This window comes from Mauremys mutica, chromosome 5 (genome assembly GCF_020497125.1).
Source record: "Mauremys mutica isolate MM-2020 ecotype Southern chromosome 5, ASM2049712v1, whole genome shotgun sequence".
NCBI lineage: Eukaryota > Metazoa > Chordata > Testudines > Geoemydidae > Mauremys > Mauremys mutica.
This window is the reverse complement of record NC_059076.1, coordinates 105,831,142-105,850,616: the sequence shown is the minus strand read 5'-3', so window position 1 is coordinate 105,850,616 and position 19,475 is coordinate 105,831,142. Positions and strand designations below refer to the sequence as shown.

General features: G+C 39.1%; 1 protein-coding gene across 1 annotated transcript in view; it reads left to right on the top strand.

Annotated features, from left to right (window-relative positions):
• Nucleotides 1–10,442, top strand: part of PCDH7 (protocadherin 7) — a 60,899-nt gene extending 50,457 nt beyond the window's left edge. Inside the window, exon 2 of the mRNA XM_045020022.1 lies at nucleotides 10,312–10,442. Coding sequence (XP_044875957.1) covers nucleotides 10,312–10,389 — 78 coding nt within the window. The 3' untranslated portion in view covers nucleotides 10,390–10,442. The remainder of the gene's footprint in view (nucleotides 1–10,311) is intronic.
• The last annotated feature ends 9,033 nt before the right edge of the window (nucleotides 10,443–19,475 follow it).

Sequence of the window (19,475 nt, the reverse complement as noted above, 5' to 3'; positions counted from 1 at the left end):
ACTGCCTAGATGGACTGCTTAAATTAGGTGGCCATGGGTAGCTTGAGTTCAGACTCACCTTAAATGGGCCAGCAACCTAATGACAGAAGCCATCCTGTCCATCCCACATTGCCCTGATGCCAAACTGGCTTCCTATAACTGCACAGCAGCTAAACAAGCTTTCAAAGGATTTTTCTGAGAAATGGCTTAATTGCCCTAAAGAGGATTCTGTTATGTCTAACTCTGAAGAAGTGGACTTGGAACTCCATTCTAAAAACAGCCAGTGGTCACCTCCCAGATAGGAAGAGTGTGAAAGCTACACTAGCAGAACTGTGTATGGTTTTCGTTACATGTCTTTGCCAAGCTTACAGTTTGTGCTACCTGCAGATAATGAGTTGTTTAGAGCAGAAGCAGTGGTATAATAGAGCCCTCCTTTTATGGTGAAGGTTCTCAAGTCATTTTATTTATTTGAGGAATATCTAGCTATCATTCAGACTGAAAATGATGCGCTGGTCATGCAGGAATGGAAATTCTTAGATGTTATTTCTTTTTTCAGTATTCCAGTTTGTGATTACCCACTCTCAGAAGGCTCAGTTCAGAATTGTTAGTTCAGATTTTCAGTAAGTTGTCTCCAATCGGTTAGCTGGATTTGGAGGGGAGGGGATATTTATTTAGTTAGTTAGTTGTTTATTCCTTTTACCAGTTGATGCACAAATCCACAAAGTTAAACCTCTAAAACTGGCATGTTGGTGTTTCCGGAATAAATACAAGATATGCTTCAGCTCTGGAAAGATCAATTGAGAGGAAGTTGCAGCTGAAGAGAGGTCAGAAAAAGGGTTCTTAAGATTCTACTATAGCAACTGCTTACCAGTTAGTCAGGAAAGGAGGAGTATCTTTTCAGTTGCAAAATGATGTACTATGATGCAAAAAATCAGTCAAAGGGCTCAAGTATCTAAATTTTGTATCCATGATTATTTTCTGTGGCATTTTACAGTTGGAAAGAGAGAAGCTAAATAAATATTTAGAATTAAGTCACCTAGCAAACTTGGCTATTGACTCAATGTGCCCAGTCAGCATATAGCATATGCTTAGTGTGCATGTGTCTCTGTCAAGGCTTTCCTTTTATTTTGAAAATAAGCAATAAAAACATATTTTAATTATTGTATTTTATTCATCAAAATATCTACCAACATATTCTTAAGCTAGTGTAGTACTGAGTATCGCTAGTGATAAGCATACTGAATATGGATACTAGTATACAAATAAAACTGATTTTGCCTCCTTGGGCTAGATTGAAATAGGCATTTCCATAGTAGATGAATATTTCTGGTATTTATAAATCTGAAACATTGTCAAAGGAGCTGGAAATGTCTGGTGATACATATAAGGAGTTACCTCCGGGCACTTAACTCTCGTATACATTTAAAATTGATTATTGATTCCAAAATAAATATTATGCTATTCCATCAGAAAGAAAGATGCTTTTCTTTCATGTGTCAATTGAGATTGTAAACTTAAGTCATCATTCCCCTGCAGAAAATCTGTATGTAATTTAACTTTTTATGAAGGTGATGAGTATCTTAGGTGAGATGCTAAGCACCTAAAATATGTATCATATAATGTGTTAGATGTTTGGTCATAATTTTACATATACCTAGGTTGACCAGATGTCCTGATTTTATAGGGACAGTCCTGATTTGTTGGGGCTTTGTCTTATATAGGTGCCTATAACCCCCACCCCCATCCCAATTTTTCACACTTGCTTTTGTCTGGTCACCCTACATATACCATAACTGTTAGCAAACATCATTATTTAATCACATCGGGGTTAATCTAAATGGATGCCCAAGAAACTAAAGGTGAATTCATTAACTACCCTTGTTTTCCTTTCCTTCTTGTTTTTTATTTATTCTGGATCATAACATTTGCTCTGTTTCCATTAACAAAAAAATGAGTAGAGAACAATTATTTGCAGCACATAACATCCATGTGATAATTTGAAAGACTGTAATGAAACCAATATATATCAGTGGGCTTATAAGACAAACAGTATCTGGTAAACTTTTATTTGTTAAGAAACACCATATCACTTATTGATTAAGAACTTCAACACATGCCACTTATTTTAAAGCACAAGATTTATAGCTTCTTTGAACAATGAGACATATATTCAAAATCCCTTTTGTATTGAACATAATTTTTGAGAAAATTATTAGTTGTAAAATATAAGGGTCAAACTTGGTTTGCCTTGCGAATACAATAATTTCTCTGTTAAACCTCCTGCATATTACTTCACAAATATATAGCAAGGATATAAGGAACAAAATGTGCATTGGGAAAGTTAATTAATTTTTCCTGACAACACCTCTGTGTGAGAGGCAAATTTAAGGATACTCACTCAGATGAATACTGAGTCACAGAGAAGTTATGAGTTCCTTATAATTCCTTCGACTGCAAATCAGTGGTAGATTTAGGAGGAACTTAAAAGCCTAGATCCAGTTCCTTGGTCTATACACTAGACTGCATTGATCTTTAAGAAAATATCATTTCTTGAATCTTTAGTTACTTATGACCATATTGTTCTTGATCTGTGCACACAGTGAGAATCTGCTTATATCAGGGGACACGTACTGTAGCTGTTAATTCTTGCACATCCTTTAAAAATTGGCATTTCCATTTGTGAGACAGTTATCCATTCAATGCATTGCTATGTCTCCTATGCCCATGAAATGAGAGGTAATGCTTTATAGTATATTGAAAACAACAGCTGTATCATCCTTGTCTTGGCACTTCACTAGCCTATTTGCAAATAAATTTACAGAACATCTAGTTTCATGAATAATATCTTTCTCACAAAATCACTTCTCTAGCAATCTCTGGTGACCTTGAGTGTGTAAATGAAGATTGTAGTGAGCAAAGAATTTAATTGACAGACAAAATTCCTTGGAGTTTTAAGTTATCCAGTTAGCAATAAAATCCATGAAAAATGACAGAACACATGTTTTGGCAGTTCTAATGCCTTTTAAAAATACAGTTGCATTACCAAAAATATAAATTTCAGTTCCATCTTAGTTTTTGCACACTTTAGATTTGGAAATCTTGTCTTGTTTCAGGTTCTTTTGTTTCAGTCTCACTTAGAGATAGACAATGGCTTGATAAACCACTGCTATGCTAGTGGGATATTAGTGGCATAGAACAATTGGCACTTTGTCCAGAGAATACAAACAGGCAGGACATGGGGGAACATACTCCCTTTAACAGCATATAGTGAATATTCACCCAGCAGTGACCCTGGTGGGCTGGCATGAAAAGGTCGGGGGACTATGGTCACATTTCATACCCTTGTGTGGAACTGTAATTCCCTCATTGTACTTCCAGAGCATAAGAGGTAGGATTTTGCATTCCTTGGAATCTGCTACAGCAGGTATGACAAGGGGGAATGGCTCCTTTCACCATTCCCTTGTACATCCACACAAGAGAAGCCAAAAATATGGTTTGATTATCCTACTTAGCTCACTCTCTTATTTCTTGTGGCATTGGCTTTCGTCACCTGCAGGTAGTTCAAACAATTAGTTGCTTTAGCTGTACCTAGAGCCATCTTGGTTCTATATGTTGTTTACAGAGAAGCACAAACCTCTCAGTATGGATGATTACAGTTTCAGAGGCATATAAGGCCATCGGTGCTTGTTGTTCATTTCCCCTTATTCTTGTCAGGCATTTTATTTCATTGGGATATGAATGCTGGCCAGTATTGTTACAGTTTTCAACAAAGACCATGGGATTGGAGTCTGAAGAATATAAGGAAGATGTGTTACATTTGTAGCATTTTTCATTCTTATTATATTCTTTATGAGACAAGATTAATATTTGTACTGTTTTCTACTGCAGTTTTTGTCACCAGGGAGGGGTGACAGAATTTTAATGTACATATTATGTAAGTATAAATATATCAGTGAGCTCTAGTCTCACCTTTCCAATAGAATCTAGTTGGGTTAGTGTGTTATTCCACTCCGACTTGCGTTGGAGAAATTATAACAAGATAAATTGCTTACAGTAAATCAATGTATATAAAATGAAAACAGAGAACAATGCTGTGATAATTCTCTGTTGTCATACCGATAGTTCTTGTAATTGATTCTTATTACATTTTAAAGTTTGTGATGTTTACATACTTTACAAATGTTTCCGTTTGCCTTCTCTGTTTGCAAATTATAGATTCCGTCTCCATTCCCACCCCTACCCCCATGCTGGAGGCAACTTTCTAAGTGAGAACACTTTATAAAGTTGTTAATTACAACCTAAGGTTAACGAGTTTATTTACCCTTATAATCTGGAATGTTGTCTTAGTCAACTAACAACTTGAACATCTAGGTCTAAGTAATCGGTTACTGATTTTCATGTAGAGTAATTAGGGATTCTGTTTGTTTGTTTGTTGGGTGTTTTTGATTGTTTTGTTTATGTCTTCCTCTATTATTATAAAAACTGGTTTCTGTAGGCATGCTTAATTTTTGACTACAAAATTTTGACCTGTACTGTTAGAGTGGCCAGGTGCTTGGTTTTCCACTGGAGAGTGTGATCAAAAAGAGAATTTCACAGTATCTGGTCAGATCTACTGAGTGGACATCCAAAGTCAAGTCAAGTTACTGTGGGAGGTGTGGAGGTGCCAGGTCATCATCCGTGCCAGCCCTTACTCAGCCAGGGCCACCTCCTATCTGCGTCAAGTGGCTGCAGCTCAGAGCCCCAGCTCCACAGGCGAGGTTCTCCTGACCTTGAGGGGGATAAGGGGAAAAGCAATGAGAGATGTGGGTAGGGGGAAATAGGAGCAAATGGGGACAGGGCCTTGGGGAAGGGGTGGGTCTCAGGGCATGGGCAGGGCCTCAGGGAAGAGGCAGGACAGGGGTGGGGCCCTTGGGAAGAAGTGGGGCACGGGCAGGGTCTCAGAGGGGGAAGAGGTGGGATCGGAGAGGTTCTGGCACTCTTCCTGGAGTGTCCAGGTTTTCAATATGAAATTGGCAACCCTAAATGGATAATTTCGTTATCCCATGAGGATGACAAAGTTCACTTCAGAGCAATGTCACTCAGGTTCTAGCCACTCTCTTTAGAATATATGTATAGCATGAAGAATGCGTCCTGTTTCATTCCACACTATTGCAAAGTGTGACTCAAGGTGAATGACAGCAGACAGTGAGCCTGATCCTGTGAGATGCTGAGTGCCTCCTCAGAGGTGCTAAGCATTTGAAACTTGTGTAGAGTTCAGAGGGTGTGGATGGTGCTCAGAAACTTCTGTTGGACACTTGGAATTAGGCCTAGTGTGATCAGGAAATGAATAATAAAGGAGAGCATGAACAGGGATTGAATGATATTTAAATGTCCCTTTCAAGGAATATTAATCTTTCCCTTTTTATACTCTCATTTAAAGTTGAATTTTAGAGATAATTAACTTGATTACCTTTCACTTAACCAGTGAAAATCAGGAATAACTACATCAAAGTCAATTGGCCAGATACTCATTGGTGTAAATCAGCATTAAGTATAAAATGCTGATTTCAGACAGCTGGGAATAGAATCATAGAATCATAGAATCTCAGAGTTGGAAGGGACCTCAGGACGTCATCTAGTCCAACCCCCTGCTCAAAGCAGGACCAAACCCAACTAAATCATCCCAGCCAGGGCTTTGTCAAGCCTGACCTTAAAAACCTCTAAGGAAGGAGATTCCACTACCTCCCTAGGTAACCCATTCCAGTTCTTCACCACCCTACTAGTGAAAAAGTTTTTCCTAATATTCAACCTAAACCTCCCCCACTGCAACTTGAGACCATTGCTCCTTGTTGTGTCATCAGGTACCACTGAGAACTGTCGAGATCCTTCCTCTTTGGACCCCTCTTTCAGGTAGTTGAAAGCAACTATCAAATCCCCCCCTCAGTCTTCTCTTCTGCAGACTAAACAATCCCAGTTCCCTCAGCCTCTCCTCATAAGTCATGTGCTCCAGTCCCCTAATCATTTTTGTTGCCCTCCGCTGGACTCTCTCCAATTTATCCACATCCTTCTTGTAGTGTGGGGCCCAAAACTGGACACAGTACTCCAGATGAGACCTCACCAATGTTGAATAGATGGGAATGAGCACGTCCCTCAATCTGCTGGCAATGCCCCTACTTATACAGCCCAAAATGCTGTTAGCCTTCTGGGCAACAAAGGCACACTGTTGGCTCATATCCAGCTTCTCGTCCACTATAACCCCTAGGTCCTTTTCTGCAGAACTGCTGCCTAGCCATTCTGTCCCTAGTCTGTAGCAGTGCATGGGATTCTTCTGTCCTAAGTGCAGGACTCTGCACTTGTCCGTGTTGAACCTCATCAGGTTTCTTTTGGCCCAGTCCTCTAATTTGTCTAGGTCCCTCTGTATCCTATACCTACCCTCCAGCGTATCTACCACTCCTCCCAATTTAGTGTCATCTGCAAACTTGCTGAGAGTGCAGTCCACACCAGCCTCCAAATCATTAAGGAAGATATTGAACAAAACTGGTCCCAGGACCGATCCTTGGGGCACTCTGCTTGATACCGGCTGCCAACTAGACATGGAGCCATTGATTACTACCCGTTGAGCCTGATGATCTAGCCAGCTTTCTATCCACCTTATAGTCCATTCATCCAGTCCATACTTCTTTAACTTGCTGGCAGGAATACTGTGGGAGACCGTATCAAAAGCTTTGCTAAAGTCAAGGAATAACAAATCCACTGATTTCCCCTCATCCACAGACCCAGTTATCTCCTCATAGACGGCAATTAGGTTAGTCAGGCATGACTTGCCCTTGGTGAATCCATGCTGACTGTTCCTGATCACTTTCCTCTCCTCTAAGTGCTTCAGAACTGATTCCTTGAGGACCTGCTCCATGATTTTTCCAGGGACTGAGTTTTAAAGAAGTTTAAATGAGAGGACAATCAACCCCAACTAAAGTTGAAGCTCTGTACCATACTTATAGTATCTCACTCTTTTGTATTTTTCTTTAAAAAACAACATTTTTTATTTATTTATTTTAGGTGTTTTAACAAGTTTACAAATATTTGACATGTAAATATCAGAAACAAAATATTAATTGCAACAGTTAGTTTTTGTTTAAAGAGACATTGTACAGGAATGCAGTCATCAGATCTTTCCGTATAACAGGGTGTTACCATATAGCAAAGTGAGCATCATTACAACAACTACAATAAGTCATTTCTAGTTATGTTATTAAATTGAATGAAATCTCTATATACATGTATTTAGCTGATCAGGCATGTCTATCAAATTTTAATATTAAAAATCTTTAAGGTTTTTTATTTTTTTCGACATCATCAGTAAGAGTATTAATATATTTTATTATATAAAACTGGGTGGTTGGGGTCCAGCAGCCGGAGCCCCACCACATGGGGCTGAAACATCAGTTTCCCATATTCCTGTGTGTGTGCTGGTGGTTTGGATAATCCGGAGAGCTGGAGGCTTGGATAAATGTTTTCTACTGTATATATCACCATTTTTCATATCCTGTTTGCTCTTACTGTTGTAAACTGCATGTGTATTTGTATGTATAGCAGAATTTTATAAGTATGCTTGCAGCATTTTGTGGCATATGACAGAACATATATCACAAGCTACATTTTTGTCTGATACTTGCTTTAGTGATCAACAATGAGTGTGCCATGACTTCACTTAGAGCTATCACCCTGCATGCTACAAAATTATGTAGTTCTTTTTTACATTTTAAATAATATTTATTGTTGTTAATAATCATTTTTGATAGTGCTTGAGCATCCCAATCAGGGGTCAGAGCCACATTGTACTAGGTTCTGAGCAAGCAAATTACACAAAGACAAACTGTCCCAAATTACTCACAAGGAATTATTTAGATAATACGCAACTGGTGAATAAAGTAACATGGGCAGAGTAGGTAGGTAGAGAGGTCAAGGTAACAGTAAAGCAATGTGTGCTTGCATAAATTAATAGTTCCATGGATTTAGTAGTCATGTGTGGTTGCCAGCTATCTATAATCTATTTCTGTTAAATTGTATTCTGTTACATATTCTGTTATGAAACAATTATATGAAACAGACCTATACTTCTAACATATTCAAGGTGGTAGAAATGCTCACATGCCATTTGCAACCCATATTCCTGATAGAGTGAGTCCAGCCTTGCAGAGAGCCATAAGGGTCTTGTTCTCACACAGAGCAGTCACTCTAATGGTTGCTTTCCATGCATCTGTCTGGTTGTAGACAGAGCTGATTGAACCTTGGGCACTCTTTGCTGTTCTCAATATATGTGACCTCCCATACTGAGAAATGTGGAAGATTGGGAGACAATAACATTCACTTCCCAGAAACCATAAGAGAGGGAGACTCCCTAGGCCACTGTGAGCAGAGAAGAGAGAGGAAGCTCAGTTTCCCCCACTTCCGTGAAGGAGGAGAAGAGAGAGAGAGAATGGAGTTTCCTAATCTTTCCTAGCAGTCATTAGAGGGGCTGGAGGAGAGGGGTTGAACTCTCCACTATGGCTTTGTGCCTGGAACCTTTTGAAGGTCCCATGAGGACCAATCTTTACTCTCATTATTTGTTTCATGGGTTTGGCTAGTGGATTCATGGTAAAAAAAATAAGCCCTGCTTTTATTTTTATCTTGCACTGAATTATAGTTTGATGACTTTCTTTTTTAAATTGAAGAATATCATTAACATAAAACACATCTGTCACAGATGAAAAACACTCTGCATGTGCAAGAGTGTATTCAGTTCATTTTTATGGATCTCCAGTTCTCCAGAGAATCTTACAAATGCACGATACTCAATTTTGTGTTTGCATCTTGGAGTTAACTGAAAGGTTCTTAAAATCACAAGTAGGCAGAGAGATCCCTTCTGATTACACATTGGAGGAGACTGAAATGCTTTGCTCATTCCAGCAGACACATGAAATATTTTGTGCTCAAAAAATGTAGCACAACTACATTTATTCCATGTGAATACATAAATAACTGATGGGTAAGGATGACGCTTCCTACTTCTGGGGAAAACCATGCCCTTTTGATATATCTCTGTTTTGGAAAGTCCTGTATTTTTGCCCATAGATGACACCTCTGACATGGGGGAAACAGCACAAAGAAACATGCTTGATAACTGGACTAATGGCAGTGAAGGGTCTTACTGAGACATTGTAAATATATTGCTGCTGAAACCAAGGCAGAATGTTTTGCATGCTTGTCCCAGATGGCTTCCTGTGAGAAGATCACATTTAGATTGGGGAACAGACGTTACTTATTTGAGGACATTTGGCAGCTTTTTATGGATTATCCTCATAAAGCAAATGTTGCTTCTTATACATACTTGATATTGTTGTCTTGTATTTGTGTAAATTGGGACTAACCTTGCATTATGTGATGGATCCGGAAGAGTTCCACAATCCATCAACATGATGGAGAATAAGGAACAAGCAGTGATGGGTGCAAATGAGGAAATAATGGTAATTAATAAAATAAACAAACATTCAGAAAATTACCTTATAAAACCTAACTGCCCTTTTTGTGTAACAGTCTTGTACATGACAGCATTGCAGTATTTTCATGAAGATGCATTGTTCTTGAATAATATTTTAAGAGCTGTTCTTGAACAACGCATTGGAAAGCTGCTTTCTTTTAGCATTAGGCATGAATGTCTTTTTACTGCATCATTTATCTCATCAACATATTGATCACAGCACTTCAAGAAAACCATTAATGCTTCATTTTCTTTTTGTCCATCCTGTAGTATAATAGTGATACTTAAGAGCCAGCACTTTCACAATGGTTTACATGTTCACAGCATTGTACTAACAGCATCCCAGGATATTGCTGCTTTTCAGACTTTGTCTTGTACCACTGCTTTTTTTTTCCTGTAAGAGTCCCATTCTAGATTTTGCTAATCTAAGACAACTGGTATTATTAAGTTAATCATTTAGGGAGAGAAAGCTGTGTTTGTCACTGATACTTGGAAGATTCATATTGTTTCTTGTTCCATGACGAAGCGTGTTCAATGACAACAACTAAGGATATGAAGGAAACAGATTTTAGTATATTTCTCCTATCATACGCCATAAAACCAACCTAATACTGGACTTTGTGCACTTGATTTAAATTGCCAATGTATTGGTAAATAGAATGCAAATTGTTATAACTGTTTTCATTGTGATATAGTTGTCTTATGAAATATGCTTGGACCTAATGGAGAGAAGAGGATTCTCTCTGCTCAGGTGTAAAATCCATGCTATAGGGTTAGGTTAGCTAAGCCCTGCTCACATCCCGGTAAGCAGACATATATTTTTGTATTTTTTGTAGGTGGATACAGTGCAGACTACGCAGCCCCCTGGCCACATTGAGGAATCGTGTAAAATGAATGTATGTGCTCGTAAGTGAAACATTTATAAATAAAGCTCCAACTTTAATGTATGTTGGATCATAAAACATGTAAAACTTGCTTACTGTCATATTAAGAAATCGATTCCCAGGGGGCAGGGTGACTGCAGAACTGAGAAGATGTGCAAAACAAAGTTCTTTTTTAAAAATAAAAATGAAAACCTGAGAACTTTAGAATTATTCAAAACAGATAAACAAACATTGTCCAAACAAGAGATTCAAATTACCTCTTGGATGTATTTGGAAAGGCACTGAACTGATTCAAGATTCCAAAACAGAAAAAAAGAAGGGATGTGAGAAAGGTTTTGTAAGCTGAAATCATCATCCATCGAGGAACAGGATCAAATACCTTCTTACTTAGGAGTATGAAATGGAGGACACAACCTTTCCCCCTTCAATCTGTGTTTGAGAGGACAGACATTTTGAAACTGAATTTGATCAGATTATTGCTTCAGTTAATAACTGGGAGAGGAGTGCGGATGGGATTGAATTTTCAATGCTTGACGTAAGCAATCAGTTATATGTAGAGAAAAAAAACCTTGAGCATGTGCTAGATGAACAAAGAACATGGAAACTATACCTCAGAATTGAATTCTTGGAAAACCAGACACAGTCTCATCATTTAGAAACCTGGAGCTACTTGAGGAGTTGAGAAGACTCAGACTCTTTGGATTTTGCTGAAAAATGACTTCATCAGGCATTTAAAGTAGATATGCAGAAGAAACCAAAATCTGTTAAATGGTCCTATCACAGAACTTAGAAATCAGCCATCAACCTGCATATAGAAATTTTGTACTTTAATTAATAAACATAGGCTAATCCAAATGGATAAGAAACTCTTAAGTATTGAATATGAAAGACCTCTCCTTGATTTGAATAAGTGTACAAAGAAAGGCTTTTCATTTTGATTAAATAAAAACTGCATGATAGGGAGATCCCCTTTGCATTTCTAGTCCCTATTAAGATAAATATATCAAATTTTAAAAAGGCTATATTTTTTGGTACCCAAGAGATTAAAAAAAATATTGGGACACCACCAAGTTAGTGCATTGATTTATGTCTTTTAGAGGATGAAGAGGCTGAATACTCTGTTCCTAAGTAATATTTCATTCATATAACCCATCTTCACCACAAATAACAGAAAACAGGGATATTTAAGTATTAATGAATGTTTCAAAATGTTTGCTTAACTCTAAGGTGTAACTTTGACTTTTTCGAATGTCTGGTCTAAATCTGGTGCAGTTGTATGCAGAAACTATGTTGTATTCAATAATAAATGGTACATATATTCTAGCTCTTGCTTTCACAATATGCCTTTTCTGATATTGAATTACAAAGCTAAAGATCACATTTTCCCTTTTGATTGCTATGCATTTAGCTCCAAATTATATCACCCTTCGTGTTTGTCTTTTAGGAACTGGTGATCTACCTCTTTCTCCACCTGTAGTCAATTTCAAGTGGTAGAATTTATGATTTGGGAGAGGTTTTGACCTCTTTATTGTATTAAGAATATATTATCAAACTTCAAAGTCTGTAAACTTCTACTGTATTGATTTTCTTCTGTGAGCAAAATCAATAGGCAAAATTAAAATAAAAAAAATCAATTTCTTCATTTTTGAATTGCTTCATATTTTTATATACATATTTTGTTTATTTAACCTTGAAGCTTTTTTTGTCAACTCATTGATATGGAAACACAACAAAAGCTTAAAGTAATGCTGAATAAAACGTACTGATGCAAATAAGTGAAATACAAAGGGAAATATATGGTTCTTTTATCTGGGAAGAGGAAAGATAAATGCTGAGGACCTGTGATCAGATTCTGATTTCTGATATAGCATTGTCAGTCTGGAACAACTCTGATGACCCCACTGGAATTATGCTGGATTTACACCACTATATCTGAGTTCAGAATTTGGTCTTTGGTGTTTAATGCTCTTCTGTTTTTCTAGTCTTAATTTTGTGCTCAGGAACAATTACCAGCAGAGGAGTTTTGAAGAAATATTGCACAACTGTAATTTTCAGATTCACAGTGTTTAGCAGCTAAGTGCCTCACAAGGAATAAAACCACTTTTATTTTTGCCTCCTGCTATCACTCCAATGGGCAAAGGTCAGCAAAACAGTGGGAGGCCAAATGAAGGAAGATTTTTTCCCTGTAAGACATCAACTTGCAAGACACTGTGAATTTCAGAATTACAAGTGATACAGCTTTTTTTACAACTGCTCCTTTCCTTCTTGCCTCCTACTGCTGCTTCATTGTTGGATAATGTCTTTTTCTTGTCAGAATGAGCAAGCAAGATCTTATTTGTGACAAGCGAAATTCCACTTTCTACCTAGTATTGTTGCAGATGGAGGAAAAAAGAGCTTGGTTCATACCTATCTCATTTTCTAGCTTTTGATGGTTTCAGTTAGGGCTTTTAAAGCCAAATCTAATCTGCCTTGTACACATGAGTAATCCAGTTGATGCCAATGGGACTACTTGTATGAGTAAAGTGAACACGATGTAGCTATATATACCATTTTATTTGTATATTTATTTTCGCCTCAGACTATACCATTGAGGAAAAATAAGTGTCACTAACAGGTTGCCAGACAAGTTGGGATACACCATTGCTACAGACATTCAAAAGTAGGTTAGATAAGCCACTAGTGGGGATTATACAGGAAGTTGTGTTTGGTGGAGAAGTCAGGCTGGGTAGCAAAAGATTTATTTCATGTCCCTACTAGCTATCATTCTATGGACCTTATTCTGCCCTCAGTCCACAGAGATAATCCCATTGATGCCAAAGGCAATTCTTTGTGTGACTCAAGAAAAAAAATATGTCCTTAAGTGTAATAGTCACTTTGCCAAGTCATCCATCAAACCTAAACTAAAGAGTTAAATGAGACAGAACACCACCAATTAGACTGAATTTTAGCCTAGAAATGAACAACATAATTTAATTAAAAAAAATTGTGAAAGTTAATTAAATATCTGAAAAGCTCCTATTGAGATTTATCTGGTTTATTAAAAAGTTTCTGTCCCAAACCTTATTACAAGCTCCATTGTTGGATGGAGGAAGGCACATAAGCATAGAGGCTTGGTTCAGCCACTCATCACTTCAACCCACCACTGATTTTACTTTGGAAATTATATGGTATACTACGTTTTGCTGAACTAGTAAATAGCTTTTCAATCTCTCATGCAGGAGCTACATTTATGCAAGATATACTTGTTATGCCTGCTTATGAGCTCAACATTATCTCTCTTCTCTAGAGGAGAATAACTTGAACCTATTGTGCCATGACACTGACATTATATTTGACTTTTGACATTGCATTTAGGGAACATTTTCCATTACATGAATAACTATTTCCAGTTTATACACAATTCTAAATGTTAAAGGGTAACTTGCAAATATGAAAAGTCCCTAAAATTACCACATTAATAGTATAGTACTGTATGTGATGGATGCCCCAAATTACCCTGTGCCAAACTATCAACATGCCTACACAATTTCAGTGTTTAAAATTAAGCCATTTATTTCAGTTAGAATAGATCAGAAAATATCTGAAATCACAATCAAATTACATCATATATTGGTTTATGATACTAGCATTGGGTTTTCCTTTGATCTGCAGCTCTCAGAGACAGAACCAGACCTATCAATCATAGGAAAGACATTTGGCTACCGGTTCGGCCTCCTGGCATTTTCAGCTCCTGCTTTTTGGACCTTCTGCAGTCTTGAGCTGCCAAACACGAGGAAACAGTTAAGTTTTCAGATTTGGCTTAAAATTCATTTCCCTTAAGCATTTTCTTCCCCTATCAGAGTACTTTTCTATGTTTAAAACACCCTCAGTTTAACCTAATAACACCATGATGAATGCCAAGTTTTAGCCAGCTAAAATTGAAACAAAAAGGGTGAAAAAAAGTTTTATGAAATTCATGCCATTAATTTTTTATCTATAACCTCAAAGAATAAAAATCCATAGAGGTTTTTAAGTCCTGGCTTGACAAAGCCTTGGCTGGGACGATTTAGTTGGTGTTGGTCCTGCTTTGAGCAGGGGATTGGACAAGATGACCTCCTGAGGTCTCTTACAACCCTAATATTCGATGATTCTATGATATTGAGATATACAGCAGTGCACAGACAATCCAGGAAGTTTTTGGAAAGTGTAGGGAACAATTTTCTGGTGCAAGTGCTGGAGGAACCGACTTGAGGCAGAGCTCTTCTAGACCTGCTGCTAACAAACCGGGACGAGTTAGTAGGGGAAGCAAAAGTGGATGGGAACCTGGGAGGCAGTGACCATGAGATGGTCGAGTTCAGGATCCTGATACAAGTGAAATCCTTGCTGATATTAAATGCAAAAAAAAGAAGCTTACAAGAAGTGGAAGATTGGACAAATGACCAGGGAGGAGTATAAAAATATTGCTCAGGCATGCAGGAGTGAAATCAGGAAGGCCAAATCATATTCGGAGTTGCAGCTAGCAAGAGATGTTTAGAGTAACAAGAAAGGTTTCTTCAGGTATGTTAGCAACAAGAAGGTGGTCAAGGAAAGTGTGGGCCCCTTACTGAATGAGGTAGGCAACCCAGTGACAGAGGATGTGGAAAAAGCTAATGTACTCAATGCTTTTTTTGCCTCTATCTTCATGAACAAGGTCAGCTCCCAGACTGCTGCACTGGGCAGCACCTAGTATGGGGAGGAGGTGACCAGCCCTCTGTGGAGAAAGAAGTGGTTCGGGACTATTTAGAAAAACTGTACGAGCACAAGTCCATGGGGCCGGATGCACTGCATCTGAGGGTGCTAAAAGAGTTGGTGGATGTGATTGCAGAGCCATTGGCCATTATCTTTGAAAACTCATGGCGATCGGGGGAAGGTCCTGGATAATTGGAAAAAGGCTAATGTAGTGCCCATCTTTTAAAAAGGGAAGAAAGAGGATCCGGGGAACTACTGGCCAGTCAGCCTCCCCTCAGTCCCTGGAAAAATCATGGAGCAGGTTCTTAAGGAATCCATTCTGAAGCACTTAGAGGAGAGGAAAATGATCAGGAACAGTCAGCATGAATTCACCAAGGGCAAGTCATGCCTGACTAACCTAATTTCTTCTATGAGGAGATAACTGGGTCTGTGGATGAGGGGAAATCAGTGGATGTGTTATTCCTTGACTTTAGCAAAACTTTTGATATGGTCTCCCACAGTATTCTTGCTGGCAAGAATGGGCTATAAGGTGGATAGAAAGCTGGCTAGATTGTTGGGTTCAATGGGTAGTGATCAATGGCTCCATGTCTAGTTGGCAGCCGGTTTCAAGCGGAGTGCCCCAAGGGTCGGTCCTGGGGCCAGTTTTGTTCAATATCTTCCTTAATGATTTGGAGGCTGGCGTGGACTGCACTCTCAGCAAGTTTGCAGATGACACTAAACTGGGAGGAGTAGAGATACGATACAGAAGGGCCTAGGGGGGGATTTGATAGCTGCTTTCAACTACCCGAAAGAGAGTTCCAAAGAGGAAGGATCTAGACAGTTCTCAGTGGTACAGATGACAGAACAAGGAGCAATGGTCTCAAGTTGCAGTGGGGGAGGTTTAGGTTGGATATTAGGAAAATCTTTTTCACTAGGAGGGTGGTGAAGCACTGGAATGGGTTATCTAGGGAGGTGGTAGAATTCCCTTCCTTTGAGGTTTTTAAGGTCAGTCTTGACAAAGCCCTGGCTGGGATGATTTATTTGGGAATTGGTCCTACATTGAGCAGGGGGTTGGACTAGATGACCTCCTGAGGTCCCTTCCAACTCTGATATTCTATGATTCTGTGTTTGTTTTGTATTCTACTATTAATAATAACCAGTTACCATATAACTTTTTCATTTTTCAAAGTGCTTTAAAATATCCACTGTTTAATCCTCACAGCAACTATTTGATGCAGGCAAGTATTTCAGATGGCGAAAACGAGACAGAGGTGTTAAGTATTTTTCTAAAGTTAGAGGGGAATCAATGTCAGATCTGAAATTAGTAGTTTCTGGGCACCACTCTTGTACACAGACCACATCACTTTCTTGCTGATAAAGCACAACATACTGGTAGTTACTAAAGGCCAAGGACACAACTGTCAATGAAATATAGCAATTCAAACTGAAAAATTACCAGGTACTAGTATAAATTATGTTTTATGATAAAGCTGGATGGCATCCACCATGTGCCCTAGATGTAGATGTAGACAAATTAGAGATTGGGCCAAAGGAAAGCTGATGAGTTCAACAAAGACAAGGGCAGAGTCCTGCAGTTAGGATGAAAGAATCCCATGCACCGCTATAGGCTGGGGATCGACTGGCTAAGCAGCAGTTCTGCAGAAAAGTACCCCGGGATTACAGTGGACGAGAAGCTGGATATGAGTCAACAGTGTGCCCTCATTGCCAAGAAGGCTAATGGCATATTGGGCTGTATTAGTAGGAGCACTGCCAGCAGATCAAGAGAAGTGATTATTCCCCTCTATTTGCCCTGGTGAGGCCACATCTGGAGTATTGCATCCAGTTTTGGGCCCCCCACTACAGAAAGAATGTGGACAAATTTGAGAGAGTCAAAGAAAGGGCAATGAAAATGATCAGGGGGCGGGTGCACATGACTTACAAGGAGAGGCTGAGGAAACTGGGCTTGTTTAGTCTGCAGAAGAGAAGAATGAGGGGGGATTTGATAGCAGTCTTCAACTACCTGAAGGGGGGTTCCAAAGAGGATGGAGCTCAGCTGTTCTCAGTGGTGGCAGATGACAGAACAAGAAGCAATGGTCTCAAGTTGCAGTGGGGGAGGTCTAGGTTGGATATTAGGAAACACTATTTCACTAGGGGGGTGGTGAAGCACTGGAATGGGTTACCTAGGGAGGTGGTGGAATCTCCATCCTTAGAGGTTTTTAAGGAGCGGCTTGACAAAGCCCTGGCTGGGATATTTTAGTTGGTGTTGGTCCTGCTTTGAGCAGGGGTTGGACTAGATGACCTCCTGAGGTCTCTTCCAGCCCTAATCTTCTATGATTCTATGGTTCTATGATTCTATATTAACATAGAAATGATGTCCATTTTCAAATCAACATTCGGGGGGTGGGTGTTAGGAACAACTCAGGGTATCAACAAGGAAACAGGAGTAGCCACAGATCACATTGGTAACCTCTTTTAAGGCCTCTGAGCATCTGACTGTATGTGTACATGATTTTCCTGCCATCCTCTTGGTGCATCCATTCAGGATACATGGAAAGGCAATCTGGTCACCATGGTCAACTTTCCACTCAAGGAAATATTGGAGAAGCGGGCAATGAGAGAAGGACAGGCCTGGTGCAAACAACCTTCTTAGACTTCCTGGAACCTTTCCTTAGGTTACAACAGGGATCAGCAACCTTTGGTACGTGGCCTGCCAGGATAGGCACCCTGGCGGGCTAGGCCGCTTTGTTTAGCTGCTACGTCCACAGGTTCGGCCGATCACAGCTCCCACTGGCCACAGTTCACTGCTACAGGCCAATGGGGGCTGCGGGAAGCGGCGCAGGCCAAGGGATGTGCTGGCCGCCATTTCCCACCGCCCCCATTGGCCTGGAGCGGCTAACTGTGGCCAGTGGGAGCTGCGATTGGCCAAACCTGTGGACGCGGCAGGTAAACAAACCGGCCCGGCCTGCCAGGGTGCTTACCCAGGCCAGCCGCATGCCAAAGGTTGCCGATCCCTCGGTTACAGCAACATCAATCCCTTCTGAGGGGAGATTTTCATTTTACTGTATGAACTATGTACTTGAAGCAACAGGTGAATAGGAACTATAGAAATACAGCTGAAATAACGTAATTCCTTTATGAATATATGTTTCATCCAGCCAAGCTGGTCTTAAAGGATCACTTGATCAACACACAAATTAATTGACTTCCTCAAATGATTTGTATATCAAATAACATTGTAGGAAATATTTTACACAAAGGATTACTCTGAAACTATGTGTAAATGAAAGCAAAGAAAAACAATAGCAAAACTAAGAGAGGCAATATCTTTTGTGCTTTAATGCCATAGAAAAGTTTATTTACAAAAAAGGCTTACCAAGAAAATCCAGCATTTTAGTGGGAACATTCTTTGAGAAAGCCTAACATGTGAAATGTGTATGTGAGAAAATGTTTTATATTTCATATATCATTTCATTTAAATAAAACTTATTATGTCATATCATCAATTTTATTTGGTTTAATCATTCGTTTACATGTTTCCCATGTGCTGTGTTTATGTTCAGGAAGGGGCAAGATGTGAAATTGGCTTATGGAACAAAAAAAGCCTTTATTTAATGTTAAACTGTATGAGGGCAAAAATTGACAGCAAATAATCTTACTTCATGTACACTGAATGGACAAATTAAGACTAGATTTTTATTTTAGATACAGCTGTGAGCAGGGGGTGTTATGTAAGCTACACATTTTTGGAGTAGCTCTGTAGGCTTTGTGAGTCAGAGATACACCTCTGCATCATGATTTCCTTCCTGCTTTTTCTTCTGGCTCCTAAAGGGGTAGTCATTTACTGTTGTATAGGCTCATGAGTGGTGGGGAGTGGTTCAGGCCAAAGAGTAGAGGGTGTGGCCCCACCTTATCTGCCCACTCCCAGCCATCTGCTCTGGAGAATGAGTAAATGGGCGAGTAACTGCGCTTAGTCATATATGCCTTTGTACTTAAGATCTAGGTAGATCTACATAAAGAGTTATATCATTGTGCAGTCATGTCATCTGAGTCATAGTCTAGCCATTTGTTTTATTAGTGATTGAACCTAAAAAAAAATTTAAAAAAAGTTCCTGTTGAAAGTTTAACATCACTTAACATGGTTCATGTTTCTCAACTTGAAATATCTTACTTCATTAACTTGGAGCCACTGATGAATATAAAAAGATAAAGCGTGTTCTCATTTTACTAGCATCAGAATGTGAAGACGTATGGTGTTGTGTTTACAGACACAGGGCTGGGAATCAGGAGATCTGGATTCTATTCCTGCCTCTGCCTCCAATACCCACTGTGATCTTGTGCAAGTCCTCTTTTTGTGGTATAGTTTTCCCATCTATAAAATGGAGAATAACAACACTTCCCCACCTCTAAGGGATTGTGAGTGTCAATCCATT